The 15,630-nt window shown below is 37.7% G+C and overlaps 1 protein-coding gene across 4 annotated transcripts in view; it reads right to left on the reverse strand.

Moving 5' to 3' along the window:
* The window catches only part of ERBB4 (erb-b2 receptor tyrosine kinase 4), a 1,181,951-nt gene that overhangs the window by 330,090 nt on the left and 836,231 nt on the right, over nt 1–15,630 (reverse strand). For all 4 annotated transcript variants that reach the window (XM_025405288.1, XM_025405286.1, XM_025405289.1 and 1 more), the window contains exons 8-9: nt 5,775–5,888; nt 4,294–4,420 (exon numbers count right to left, since the gene is read on the reverse strand). In XM_025405288.1, the coding sequence (XP_025261073.1) occupies nt 4,294–4,420; nt 5,775–5,888 (241 nt within the window). The remainder of the gene's footprint in view (nt 1–4,293; nt 4,421–5,774; nt 5,889–15,630) is intronic.

Here is a 15,630-nt window from a genome sequence, read left to right on the forward strand (position 1 = left end):
GCTTTCCTGCAGTTCCTGTCCTAAATAAGAAAATGAGTACCTACTACTATTTCTGGCAATGGTACTATTGTACTGTAAACTAAACTTGCCAATTAACTTTCTTGAGCCCAATTATATATTAAAATTTTAATTGATAAATTGCCAGTAAATATCTTTTATGGAGCAACTTATTTTTAAAAAGCATAACAACCTCATTAAATTGTTATTTTTGCATTTTATTAGTTAAAAACATCTCAGCTATTTTAATTAAACCATACGATCTTATTAAGAGCTAGTTAGTAAAATACTGCGGGTAATGGAAATTAAGTGAGGTAAAACATTTCTTTAATTCATTGCAAGTTTTCTGCTTATAATACTCTGTATTGTTCACCTTTAAAATATCTCTGTGCTTACACACACAAACATACACACACACAAATTACATTCATGACCATACTTGTATCTACACATATATAACATGTCTAAGTCTACTGAATTAACTCTATAGCCATACTTTCCTCAGATGAAAGAGAAAGGCTTCAGAATATATGTTTCATGCTGGCATGACAGTGAGAATAAAGAATACATCATAATTCATTTATATGTTTGTCCTGGAAAATACCTTATAAATTATGCTTGAGACCCAATTATAATTATAATTTTAAATATTCCAGGTATAAGTGCTATCATCAAGGACAAATAATCATCTAAACTAAGAACCATGACTCATCATAAGGAAAATTTTGCCTTTATTTGGTTTCCAAAAGTCTATATAAGACTATAATCAAGTCTATAAAATTAATATTTGTTGCACAACATGCTGTGCTATAAACGAGACATAGGCACTGCGATTTTTCTTTTGCACTGTCTTCTTCTCCTTGTTTTGTTTTTTATTGCTTTTCATTTCTCTCTGTTCTCATCCTTCTCTCTCTCTCTCTCACTATCTTTCCCTCTTTCCCCACACTTCCAACCTTCTATTTGATGCCATTTGTTAAGGTTTTACAATATGCCAGGCACTGCGCTGAGCAATTCAAAACAACTTTTGTTTTTAATCACCACAATAATCATACGAAATAGGTATTTATTGTTAATCCATTTATCAAGTTTTTTTATTGGAGGAAACCTAGTGTTTGACGTGAGAGAAAGCCACCCAACTCAACGCAAACCCTCCATGGTGGAGATACAAATCACATTCCAATCTGCTCTGGATCCAGTTGTCCAAGAAGAAATTCCAACTCGCATTTTCTAAGTTTATGCTTGAGACAAACTTGGTTTACTTTTCTACTTCTAATCCATGTAAGTTGATTTTCCATAAGTAATTTTTCACCTGGATGAATGAGCAATATTTTTCTCCTTAGAAGTCAGGGTTAGTCTAACGTAGTATTCTTCCAATAAACTTGGAAATGCACGCTCCTTATTGCCTGATGCATTTTTATTCATTGGACTACCTGTTTCCATTTTTTATTACATTTATTTATTAAACATTCCTCCACTCTGGGCCAGAGGTGAATATATATATATGGCTACATATTATATATATATATATAGTCATTTTATAACTAGTAGAGATCTAGAGTTTTAATAATTATGTTCTATGATGAACCAAGACTAAAATAATCTGAACCTCACTAAATAAAATATTTTTGAAACCTTCCTACCCATGTTTTATCTTTAAGAATTTTAGCCTTAGCAGGTCACTTTTGGTGGTCTGCAATCTTTCTACTGCCACAGAATTCTGGCAGTATTTCTCACTGGGGGCAGCATCACCCCACTAACAGGAAGTTGGCACCTCTGTAGAGCTGCTTCAGTTGTAACAGAGACTGGTGGATCCTGTAGTTTACAGGGGTTATCACAAGGTTGTTAATTGTCTCTTAAATCCAAGGATTGCATCATATTTTATACAACCTTAAAATGTCCTACTAGACATTTAGGACCTCATATGTGCAAACTTCATGCTTGGTTATACTCTGGCCAGGTATAATTGCCTAGTCGTGTTGCTCCAATTTCACTTGATCTTAGCCAAAAAGTCGAGAAGCAATTTACTCCAATTTCAATGAAAGTCATTTCCCTCTTTCTTTTGTCATATAACAATGTGTCTGGCTAGTGGTTTTCTCTTCCAGTGGTCAGTTGTTCCTCTGCTTTTTATTTCCTGGTACTTCTTACACAAAAATGTCTTCTAATCTCATTTTTCATAAATTCAAACTTTTATATAATTGGAAACTGGGCATTCCCCTAACAATACTTATTTTATTGTACCTTACTTTTTTTGTATTTTTTTAAAATTACAACTAAAGAATTATAATAATTAAATATATATATATATATTTAGGTTACATTATCTATAAATTTTATTTCAGAATTGAAAAGTGGCAATTTTTTAATATATAAAAGTGGAATGTTGGGCCCGATAAGGATAAAAACCACTTGTCTAAAGCAGTTCATGTGAATATGATTTCAAATCATTCCCCACAGTGAAAGGCTTGAGGCTAATTCATTTATTATTTCCAGGTAAAAGTAGGCAATGTGAGTCAAAGTGGCTCTATCTTCTTATTTCTCAGAAGACATTATCAGCATAATGTAATCTTACATTCATGTGATATTTGGTTTTAAACATAGTCAAATTGTGGGTATATTGCTTTATTAAATGTCATAGATGCATTAAATTATGAAGAAGCACCTAAATATTGTACCAGGTCTCCTACGCAATGGGGCAAGGAGGGTAAGACAGCAATGTAAATGGATTCGGAAGGCCAGTGCGGACTATGGTAAAGTTGATTAAGTGTGTCCCATCTCAAAATGACTAGTGCTACTGATATGCTTTGCCTGTGTCCTCATCAAAATATCACATTGAATTGTAGCTCCTACAATTCCCACATGTTGTGGGAGGGACCCAGTGGGATGTAACTGAATCATGGGGGTGGGTCTTTCCCATGCTGTTCTCATGATAGTGAATAAGTCTCATGAGATCTGATGGTTTTCTACAGGGGAGCTCCCCTACGCAAACCGTCTCTTGCCTGCCACCATGTATGACATGCATTTCTCCTCCTTTGCCTTCCATCATGATTGTGAGGCCTCCCCAGCCATGTGGGACTGTGAGTCCACCGAACCTCTTTTTTCTTTGTAAATTACCCAGTCTCAGATGTGTCTTTATTAACAGCGTGATAACTGATTAATATGGCTACCCAGTTCCAACAAATTGTTGCCATGTAGGAATATGGGCTGAGAATTACCAAGTCTATACATTTTAAAACGTAAGTAAAAAAACAAAAAAACAAAAAACATTTCTTAAGACAGATACAACAATTATGAGGTGGCAGCTACACACATACTATTATGCTATCTAACATGGGACCGTATTAAAAGCTACCTATTAAAATAAACAAATATTTAGCAATAATGCAAATAATTGATTTGAATGAAAAGAAACACTTTGTTCTATTGTTCTTGCCATTCCCATTTGGACATATTTATTCATATTATGTTAAATTAGTTTGCTTTTAGAAATGATCTGATATATGTTCAGAGTAAGATTTTGAATTGAAACGTATGAGAGATATTCTTTATCTGTAGCCTGCAGCGCTAATATTTAGGGATTAAGTAGTAATATAGACAAACAGATAACATACAATGTTAAAATACTGACATTCAAAGAATGCAAACACGTTTGTTTTCCAGTTAAAACCAGCAGGGGATTCTGTAATGAAGGAGCCCAGATAAATCACGTTACAATTTTTATTACCAAAATGGAACTCATTTAGCAGCATCTCTCACAGTGGTGCTAACTTCCCAACTTAAGGAAAAAAGGACAAAAATAATACATCAGGACAAAGAATTTCTGGAAGAAGCTCAGGGGAATTTCAACTTACTGATTAGTTTTATGTGAGACATTTTAAAGGATATTAATTCATGTTTTCTCACGAATCAGTTAGAAGTTTGAATGAATTTTCCTCTAAACATATCTAAAAATAAGTCAATCTTGCTGAAAACTGTGGATTTGAAGAGAATATCCTAAAACATAATTTAGTTTAAATACAAATTTATATTTTCAACCTTAAATAGTCACCAAACTAAAATTTGAGCACATTCCAAAACTGGTATTTTGGAATGTCATTATACTTTCATTATACTATAATGTCATTATACTATATTATACTGCCATTACTGGTGAAATCAGGCCCTTGCTTTTGTTTTGAGGAGCATTAATGAAAGGTGAAACTCTTCAGGTTCCAGAAGAATCAAATAAACAAAGCTAAAGAATCTCTTCAGTTTCCTCTACACTTTGTAAAATAGCTTGCACAAAAATGTAATACTGACCCGTGAATACCAGTGACTAGAAAGATCAAATTCCCATTGATCTTGGTACAGTTTATGAATTTGTCAATGTTACTGGAATCCACAGTCTGAGCTGACATCAATGATCCTGTGCCAATGCCATCACAAGCTGTAGAAACAAGACTCAGAGTTAGGGGACTGAGAAACTTATTTTTGGCCAATAAATCATTGCATCTTCATTGTAAAATAGCAGAGTATTTTTAATTGCAACATATAAAAATATATTACAAATTTTGTTTTCTAAAAAGTAAAATAATTATTCATTCATTCAACATTCACTACTGGTTCTTCTTTAAAAACTTGTCCCTGCATTAAAATCGAATGACCATGACACATCATAGAAATTACATTTTATATTAAGACCCAGTATACACACACAACACATACATAAGTTTAACAGAAATTTTATCAATCAATACTCCTCCTAGCAACATAAAATTATCTATTTTCTACTTTATTTGAAAATATCATTTTTAATGATTTTGAAATGCTGGTAACTTTAGTAAAATAATTTCATGGCTTACATACTAATGCTCTACAACCTGCAATTTTAAAAACAGTGGTCTAATGGAGAATATATGTAAATAAAGAGTCTAATGATGTGAATTATAACCAAAATCAAGGGCCATTCAAATATTTATGCTTAAATTGAACATGCTTTCTGAAGGTTCTAATTTAAACAAACAAACAAAACAACTTTTGTGTGGGGGGGGCGCGGGGTGGTGTATAGAGAAATAGAGAGAGGGGATAAGGAAAAAACAGAGAGAAAGAGAGAAAAGACCATCTAAAGTAAGTCTGGAGTTTGTCCTTTTCTAAGGCACTCCCTGATACCTTGAAAACTTTAACAACATTCCTGAGATTTAGACTATATTTTCATCTGGCTTAATTTAGGTTTCATTCTGGTGAGGATTTAGACTACACACAGCTGGAAGAGATTCCTTCCTCCACTAGAATTCTATGGCATGAATTATCTGATATATTTATTTTAAACTTATGTTAAAGTTCCCTGTCATTTCATAGATCTCATCTTTCCAAATATATTTTTAAGATCTGGAGAGTAACTTTCAGGTCCCAATGCATCACTTTTTATGCTTAGCAGATAAATTTGTATACAGTGCCAAGCAACTAATATGTGTTGTGATGCCAACATAACCATGTGAACTCTTGTTTTTTAACAAAGCTTTTAAGATTTCCTATTGACAGAATAACATGTAACTGAGTTCCTATCAGTGTTACGCCTGAATTTTTTTCTGGACCATTTTAGTAGATATAATTCAAACTCAATAATATACAGTGTTATAAGTTCATATTTTGAGTGACTGTCCAAAATTATGGAAAGCATGTGTGGGCAGGTTTTGGTTGTGAGAGTGGGTTTATATTAAAAAGTTGGTACACTTAAAATTGAATTAAAAACCTTGTTATATAGGCCCAGTTCTAACAAAATAATCTGAGCTACCACTCACCTTTTGGGCAAATGTCAGTGCAAGGTTTACACATTTTAATCCCATTTTCTTCTACTTCCATCTTGGAACTAGGGCAGGCACGCACACAAGAACTGGAATCTACCACAAAGTTATCTGTTTTTGTTGTTGTTGTTGTTGTTTTTTTTTAAAAAAAAAAGGTAAAATAAGCATTAACGTTAACATTCAGCAAACAAGTTCAAAACAAGATATTTTATGGTTTGGAAATGATTAGCTTCATTGATAGTGTTTATGCATCTTCCCCTTAAACAACTCTTTGTTTAAATATCTCAACCTGAAATCGTATTTCCAGTCAAATGCAATGTGTGTTAACAGCAACTAGTACTTGCTTGGTTACTGCTCTACATCCTGAATTGCCCCCAAGATAGACTAGATTTCTTTTATATGCTTAGGAAACTACATGACATTTAGCTTGCGTGTTTCAATAGTTCCACTTCATTTCATGACATGATGCAACTTTAAAGACTAAAAATACTTCAAGTTCATGAAGCACAAATGAAGCTTAAGTTGAACTGCCTTGGATTAAGAGAGTACACTTCACATCAAGGAGAAAATGCTTAAAATGTGTTCTATTTTTCAATGGAGTGCCACAAAAACTTTCTCATATTTTTACATGAAGAAACAAAATAAAATTGGAAAGGGTAGCACTTTGGAAAAGGTACATCAAATAGACAAGGAGCATTTTGTTACTCAATACTTGGATTAAATGTCTAGGAGTCCAGTGACCTGGGATATGCCAGAACATCCCCTCCAAAATAAAGGACAAATTGTTGCATCTAAAGGCTCTCACAATAAATGGAAACACAATCAATACCTGCTAGGCCACTCTGGTTTTAAAAGTAGCATCCTTCCATGCCTGGGAATATTCCTCTGGCACAATATGCAATGTTGTGGAATGCTTACAGCGTTGAGGGGTGCGCAAAGCAGAAAAGGCATATGATGTAGATCTAGGGTGTGGTACAAGCAGTTTTGCTACTTGGGCCATAAAACACAAGAGGCTCAATATTGGAAGCATCTACAGTGGGAAAATATGCCATGTAGTTTTATGGCAAATTTCATCAGAAAATCACAACAGAGACTTCTAGGTTTTTAGAGCTAAGCTATGCCACCTGTAGCATAGGATAGTACACCATTTAATAAACAGCTTTTGACGTGCTTCTGGGTCCTGGTAGAGGTGGGTCTTGGGTCAGACCTTGTAGCCAGAATTGCCTCTTATGAATAGGGTTTTGCTATAATGTTACAATGTCATCATATTGGGCAGGTCCAATAGCAATCCATTGTAAAATTAAAGTAGGATATAAGCAGGGGCAGAAGCACAAGTAAACTGCATAAGCAAATGTTTAAGACCTCCCAACGCCATCCACCACTGAGCTGGTCCCTCTCAGTCAGGTCATACCTATGGTTTGTGGGGGCTGAGAGAAGGCACTTAAGAAAAACTAACAGAGTAAGACACAAACTAGACTAGGTATGTGGATACTAGCTGAAAATGGATGGCAGCTTCTCTGTCTGCGGTCTCACCTATGAGTGGACTTGAAACACAGAGACAAGAGAAAATCTTACCAACAGGCATAATTTTAGGTAGCAAAACTGATTACTCATTTTGTATGAAAAGAGAAGTTGCTTGACCTTAGAATATATATGAACTCATGAGCTTATCCTGAGAGAAGAAATACTGGAAAACTTGAGAAGAAAGAGATTCTGGGGCAAAGGGATATGTGAGAATCCATGGGAGTGGGTACAAAGTATGGAAAAATTTGTATTCCAAGTCAACATCCACATGAAAGCCTCCACCACAACAAAGAGGCACTTCGTTGGCATGATATCAAAGTCCGATCTTGCTTTCTTCCCTTCTCCAGAAAGTGTTGATTTTGAGACTGCTCCTTATCATAACCTAATTTCTATCTCAGGGGAACCCAACCTGCAACAGGTGCGTACACGATATTAAATAGCCATTCTTTGTTCCAGGTCTGGTGATATGGTTTGGATCTGTGTCCCCAGCCAAATCTCATGTAAAATTATAACCCCAGTTTTGGAGGTGGGACCTGGAGGGAGGTGAGTGAATCATGGGGGCGGCTTCTCATGGTTTAACACCATCCTCCTTGGTGTTGTCGTGACAAGAGTGAGTTAGCATGAGATCTGGTTGTTTAAAAGTGTGTAACACTTCCTGCCCCTCTTCCTCCTGCTCCAGCCATGGAAGACATACTTGCTTTCCCTTCACCTTCACTGTGATTGAAAGTTTCCTGAGCTCTCCTCAGGGTGTCCTGTACAGCCTGCAGAACCATGAGCCAATTGTACCTCTTTTGTTTATCAATTACCCAGTCTCAGGTATTTCTTTTTTTTTTTTTTTTTTTGTTATACTTTAAGTTCTAGGGTACATGTGCACAATGTGCAGGTTTGTTACATATGTATACTTGTGCCATGTTGGTGTGCTGCACCCATTAACTCGTCATTTACATTAGGTATATCTCCTAATGCTATCTCTCACCCCTCCCCGCTCCCCACAATAGGACCTGGTGTGTGATGTTCCTCTTCCTGTGTCCAAGTGATCTTATTGTTCACTTCCCACCTGTGAGTGAGAACATGCGGTGTTTGGTTTTCTGTTCTTGCGATAGTTTGCTGAGAATGACGGTTTCCAGCTGCATCCATGTCCCTACAAAGGACACAAACTCATCCTTTTTTATGGCTGCATAGTATTCCATGGTGTATATGTGCCACATTTTCTTAATCCAGTCTGTCACTGATGGACATTTGGGTTGATTCCAAGTCTTTGCTATTGTGAATAGTGCCATAATAAACATATGTGTGCATGTGTCTTTATAGCAGCATGATTTATAATCCTTTGGGTATATCCCCAGTAATGGGATGGCTGAGTCAAATGGTATTTCTAGTTCTAGATCCTTGAGGAATCGCCACACTGTTTTCCATAATGGTTTCACTAGTTTACAGTCCCACCAACAGTGTAAAAGTGTTCCTGTTTCTCCACATCCTCTCCAGCACCTGTGGTTTCCTGACCTTTTAATGATTGCCATTCTAACTGGTGTGAGATGGTATCTCATTGTGGTTTTGATTTGTATTTCTCTGATGGCGAGTGATGATGAGCATTTTTTCATGTCTGTTGGCCGTATGAATGTCTTCGGTTGAGAAGTGTCTGTTCATATCCTTTGCCCACTTTTTCATGGGGTTGTTTGTTTTTTTCTTGTAAATTTGATTGAATTCTTTACGGGTTCTGGATATTAGCCCTTTGTCAGATGAGTAGATTGCAAAAATGTTCTCCCATTCTGTCGGTTGCCTGTTCATTCTGATGGTAGTTTCTTTTGCTGTGCAGAAGTTCTTTAGTTTAATTAGATCCCATTTGTCGATTTTGGCTTTTGGCTTTTGTTGCCACTGCTTTTGGTGTTTTAGACATGAAGTCCTTGCCCATGCCTATGTCCTGAATGGTATTACCTAGGTTTTCTTCTAGGGTTTTTACGGTTTGAGGTCTAACATTTAAGTCTCTAATCCGTCTTGAATTAATTTTCGTATAAGGAGTAAGGAAAGGATCCAGTTTCAGCTTTCTACTTATGGCTAGCCAATTTTCCCAGCACTATTTAATAAATAGCGAATCCTTTCCCCATTTCTTGTTTTTGTCAGGTTTGTCAAAGATCAGATGGCTGTAGATGTGTGGTATTTTTTCTGAGGGCTCCGTTCTGTTTCATTGGTCTCTATCTCTGCTTTGGTACCAGTACCATGTTGTTTTGGTTACTGTAGCGTTGTAGTGTAGTTTGAAGTGAGGTAGCGTGATGCCTCCAGCTTTGTTCTTTTGGCTTAGGATTGTCTTGGCCATGTGAGCTGTTTTTTGGTTCCATATGAACTTTAAAGTAGTTTTTTCCAATTCTGTGAAGAAAGTCATTGGTAGCTTTATGGGGATGGCATTGAATCTCTAAATTACCTTGGGCAGTATGGCCATTTTCATGATATTGATTCTTCCTATCCATGAGCATGGTATGTTCTTCCATTTGTTTGTGTCCTCTTTTATTTCACTGAGCAGTGGTTTGTAGTTCTCTTTGAAGAGGTCCTTTCATCCCTTGTAAGTTGGATTCCTAAGTATTTTATTCTCTTTGAAGCTATTGTTAATGGGAGTTCATTCATGATTTGGCTCTCCGTTTGTCTGTTACTGATGTATAAGAATGCTTGTGATTTTTGTACATTGATTTTGTATCCTGAGACTTTGCTGAAGTTGCTTATCAGCTTAAGGAGATTTGGGGCTGAGATGATGGGGTTTTCTAAATCTACAATCATGTCATCTGCAGACAGGGACAATTTGACTTATTCTTTTTCTAACTGAATACCCATTATTTCTTTCTCTTGCCTGATTGCCCTACCCAAAACTTCCAACACTATGTTGAATAGGAGTGGTGAGAGAAGGCATCCCTGTCTTGTGCCAGTTTTCAAAGGGAATGCTTCCAGTTTTTGCCCATTCAGTATGATATTAGCTGTGGGTTTGTCATAAATAGCTCTTATTATTTTGAGATATGTTCCATCAATACCGAATTTATTGAGACTTTTAAGCATGAAGGGCTATTGAATTTCATCAAAGGCCTTTTCTGCATCTATTGAGATAATCATGTGGTTTTTGTCTTTGGTTCTGTTTATATGCTGGATTACGTTTATTGATTTGTGTATGTTGAACCAGACTTGCATCCCAGGGATGAAGCCCACTTGATCATGGTGGATAAGCTTTTGGATGTGCTGCTGGATTTGGTTTGCCAGTATTTTATTGAGGACTTTTGCATCGATGTTCATCAGGGATATTGGTCTAAAATTCTCTTTTTTTGTTGTGTCTCTGCCAGACTTTGGTATCAGGATGATGTTGGCCTCATAAAATGAGTTAGGGAGGATTCCCTCTTTCTCTATTGATTGGAATAGTTTCAGAAGGAATGGTACCAGCTCCTCCTTGTACCTCTGGTAGAATTTGGCTGTGAATCCGTCTGGTCCTGGCCTTTTTTTGGTTGATGGGCTATTAATTATTGCCTCAATTTCAGAGCCTGCTATTGGTCTATTCAGGGATTCAACTTCCTCCTGGTTTAGTCTTGGAAGAGTGTAAGTGTCCAGGAAATTATCCATTTCTCCTAGGTTTTCTAGTTTATTTGCATAGAGGTGTTTATAGTATTCTCTGATGGTAGTTTGTATTTCTGTGGGGTCGGTGGTGATATCCCCTTTATCATTTTTTATTGCGTCTATTTGATTGTCCTCTCTTTTCTTATTTATTAGTCTTGCTGACAGTCTGTCAATTTTGTTGATCTTTTCAAAAAATCAGCTCCTGGATTCATTGATTTTTTGGAGGGTTTTTTGTGTCTCTATCTCCTTCATTTCTGCTCTGATCTTAGTTATTTCTTGCCTTTTGTTAGCTTGTGGATGTGTTTGCTCTTGCTTCTCCAGTTCTTTTAATTGTGATGTTAGGGTGTCAATTTTAGATCTTTCCTGCTTTCTCTTGTGGGCATTCAGTGCTATAAATTTCCCTCTACACACTGCTTTAAATGTGTCCCAGAGATTCTGGTATGTTGTATCTTTGTTCTCATTGGTTTCAAAGAACATCTTTAGTTCTGCCTTCATTTCATTATGTACCCAGTAGTCATTCAGGAGCAGGTTGTTCAGTTTCCATGTAGTCTAACGGTTTTGACTGAGTTTCTTAGTCCTGAGTTCTAGTTTGATTGCACTGTGGTCTGAGAGAGAGTTTGCTGTGATTTCTGTTCTTTTACATTTACTGAGAAGTGCTTTACTTCCAACTCTGTGGTCAATTTTTGAATAAGTGTGATGTGGTGCTGAGAAGAAGGTATATTCTGTTGATTTGGGGTGGAGAGTTCTGGAGATGTCTATTAGGTCTGCTTGGTGCAGAGTTGAGTTCAATTCCTGGATATCCTTGCTAACTTTCTGTCTCATTGATCTGTCTAATTTGACAGTGGGGTGTTAAAGTCTCCCATTATTATTGTATGGGAATCTAAGTCTCTTTGTAAGTCTCTAAGGACTTGCTTTATGAATCTGGGTGCGCCTGTATTGGGTGCGTATATATTTAGGATAGTTAGCTCTTTCTGATGAATTGATCAATTTACCATTATGTAATGGCCTTCTTTGTCTCTTTTCATCTTTGATGGTTTAAAGTCTGTTTTATCAGAAACTAGGATTGCAACCCCTGCTTTTTTTTTTTTTTGTTTTGCATTTGCTTAGTAGATCTTCCTCCATCCCTTTATTTTGAGCCTATGTGTGTCTCTGCATGTGAGATGGATCTCCTGAATATAGCAAACTGATGTGTCTTGACTCTATATCCAATTTGACAGTCTGTGTCTTTTAATTGGACTTTTTAGACCATTTACATTTAAGGTTAATATTGTTATGTGTGAACTTGATCCTGTCATTATGATATTAGCTGGTTATTTTGCTCGTTAGTTGGTACAGTTTCTTCCTAGCATCAATGGTCTTTACAATTTGGCATGTTTTTGCAGTGGCTGGTACCGGTTGTTCCTTTCCATGTTTAGTGCTTCCTTCAGGATCCCTTGTAGGGCAGGCCTGGTGGTGACAAAATCTCTAAGCATTTGCTTGTCTGTAAAGGATTTTATTTCTCCTTCAATTATGAAACTTAGTTTGGCTGGATATGAAGTTCTGGGTTGAAAATTCTTTACTTTAAGAATGTTGAATATTGGCCCCCACTCTCTTCTGGCTTGGAGAGCTTCTGCTGAGAAATCTGCTGTTAGTCTGATGGGCTTCCCTTTGTGGGTAACCCGACCTTTCTCTCTGGAGTTGCTCTTCTCGAGGAGTATGTTTGTGGCATTCTCTGTATTTCCTGAATTTGAATGTTGGCCTGCCTTACTAGGTTGGGGAAATTCTCCTGGATGATATCCTGAAAAGTGTTTTCCAACTTGGTTCCATTTCCCCCTCACTTTCAGGCATCCCAATCAGACGTAGATTTGGTCTTTTCACATAATCCCATATTTCTTGGAGGCTTTGTTCATTTCTTTTTACTCTTTTTTTCTCTACACTTCTCTTCTTGCTTCATTTCATTCATTTTATCTTCAATCACTGATACTCTTTCTTCCAGTTGATCAAGTCGGTTACTGAAGCTTGTGCAATTGTCACGTAGTTCTTGTGTCATGGTTTTCATCTCTATCAGTTTGTTTACGATATTCTCTGCATTGATTATTCTAGTTATCCATTCTTCCATTCTTTTTTCAAGGTTTTTAGTTTCTTTGCACTAGGTATGTAGTTCCTCCTTTAGCTCTGAGAAGTTTGATCAACTGAAGCCTTCTTCTCTCAACTCGTCAAAGTCATTCTCCGTACAGCTTTGTTCCATTGCTGGTGATGAGCTGCATTCCTTTGGAGGGGGAGATGTGCTCTGATTTTTTGAATTTCCAGCTTTTCTGCACTGCTTTTTCCCCATCTTTGTGGTTTTATCTGTCTTTGGTCTTTGATGATGGTGACGTACTGATGTGGTTTTGGTGTGGGTGTCCTTTCTGTTTGTTAGTTTTCTTTCTAACAGTCAGGACCCTCAGCTGCAGGTCTGTTGGAGTGTGCTTGAGGTCTACTCCAGACCCTGTTTGCCTGGGTATCAGCAGCAGAGGCTGCAGAAGATATAATATTGCTGATCAGCGAGTGTTGCTGCCTGATTCTTGCTCTGGAAGTTTCATCTCAGAGGTGTACCCAGCCATGTGAGGTGTGAGGTGTTGCTCTGCACCTAGTGGGGGATGTCTCCCAGTTAGGCTACTCAGGGGTCAGGGACCCAGTTGAGCAGGCAGTCTGTCCGTTTTCAGATCTCAACCTCCAGACTGGGAGAACCACTGCTCTCTTCAAAGCTGTCAGACAGGGACATTTACATCTGCAGAGGTTTCTGCTGCTTTTTGTTTAGCTATGCCCTGTTCCCAGAGGTGGAGTCTAAAGAGGCAGGCAGGCCTCCTTGAGCTGAGGGGGGCTCCACCCAATTCGAGCTTCCAGGAGGCTTTGTTTACCCACTTAAGGCTCAGCAATGGTGGGCGCCCCTCCCCCCAGCCTTGCTGCTGCCTTGCAGTTAGATCTCAGACTGCTGTGCTAGCAATGAGGGAGGCTCCGTGGGCATGGGACCCTCTGGGCCAGGTGTGGGATATAATCTCCTGGTGTGCTGTTTGCTAAGACCCATGGTAAAGCACAGTATTAGGGTGGGAGTTACCCGATTTTCCAGGTGTTGTGTGTCTCAGTTTCCCTTGACTAGGAAAAGGAATTCCCTTCTCCTTTGTACTTCCCAGGTGAGGCAATGCCTCGCCCTGCTTCAGCTCTCGCTGGTTGGGCTGCACCCGCTGACCAGCACCGACTGTCTGATATGCCCCAGTGAGACGAACCCGGTACCTCAGTTGAAAATGCAGAAATCACCCATCTTCTGTGTCACTCAGGCTGGGAACTGGAGGCTGGAGCTGTTCCTATTTGGCCATCTTGGGTGCCCCCCCAGGTATTTCTTTATAGCAGCATAAGAACCAACTAATACATCTTGGGAAATACACTACAATGAAACACTTTCACATTTCTACCGAGTGGAATGAGCAAGTAGTATAATTAGCCTTATATCAGTTAGATTCAAGTTTTGCAGCCAAATGAGTTTCAGAAAATGTATTTTTGGAGTTTTTAAATTTCAGAAATCTGGATTAGGAAATGTAGGCCTGCATTTAGAAGCTTAATGTCCTTGTTTCCCCGAGAAAGCTTCAATTTGGCAAACCAAGCCATGTAAGCCAGGCCCATCAGAGATTTAAATTTTTTCATAGACAAATACTGAAGTGCTTTAAATAACCCTGCAGTTTGAGATACATAAACTAATTTAAGAAAGGAAGACTGCAGGTTACCACATTTAAAGTAAACAAGTCATATAATTTCACACAATAGGTCTTCATGTTTAGCCACTTGCTACAGTTTGGAGTTGACAGCTGTCAGGTGAACCACTATAAAGGCTATAGTAAAGAAAAGGGGAATTCTTGAGTTCAAATTTACCTGGTACTTCTGCTCTCACCCAACCCTTGGGCTTCAACCAAAGGACTTGAACAAAAGGGAAAGCACCAAAAAAAAACTCCAAGAAAGCATAGGTTTGACTGTCTTTGGGAAATGTATCCTAATTTGAAGGTAGTACATTAGGTAGTAATATAATATATGTCTAAGAAAAGGGAAAATATCATTTAGCCCCATCCTACAATACTGCCAAGCCCTCAGTTTTCTAAGGATGGTAAATGGTGACATATAGGGTGACTTTAGATAAGAGGTTATTAGATGAAAAGGACTGGTGTGAATATTAAAATATTTAAGTGGCAAAATCTTTGCTGTCTTGGCATTAGTGTGCCTGTGACTTTAAAATGCTAATTAAGAGACATATTAAACACATATATATTTATGTATATACATAAAGAAGTCAAAGTACAATTTTTATTTTAATAGATATGAACATGTTACATAACAATGACTAGAATTGTGTTTTCAAAGTCTTTTTAAATAATATACCCCTTTCGGCCTGGCACGGTGGCTCATGCCTGCAATCCCAGAACTTTGTAAGACCGAGGCAGGTGGATTACCTGAGATCAGGAGTTCAAGACAGCCTGGCCAACATGTTTGTCATGTTGATGAACCCAGACTCTACTAAAAATACAAAAATTAGCTGGGCATGGTGGCATTGCCTGTAATTCCAGAGACTCAGGAGGCTGAGGCAGGGGAATTGCTTGAACCTGGGAGACGGAGGTTGCAGTGAGTGGAGACTGTGCCATTCCACTCCAGCCTGGGTGACAGAATGAGACTCTGTCTCCAAAAAAATTAAAAATCTACTCCTCTCATCCTTATATCCTATCTCTTTGATTGTTAT

This window comes from Theropithecus gelada, chromosome 12 (genome assembly GCF_003255815.1).
Source record: "Theropithecus gelada isolate Dixy chromosome 12, Tgel_1.0, whole genome shotgun sequence".
NCBI lineage: Eukaryota > Metazoa > Chordata > Mammalia > Primates > Cercopithecidae > Theropithecus > Theropithecus gelada.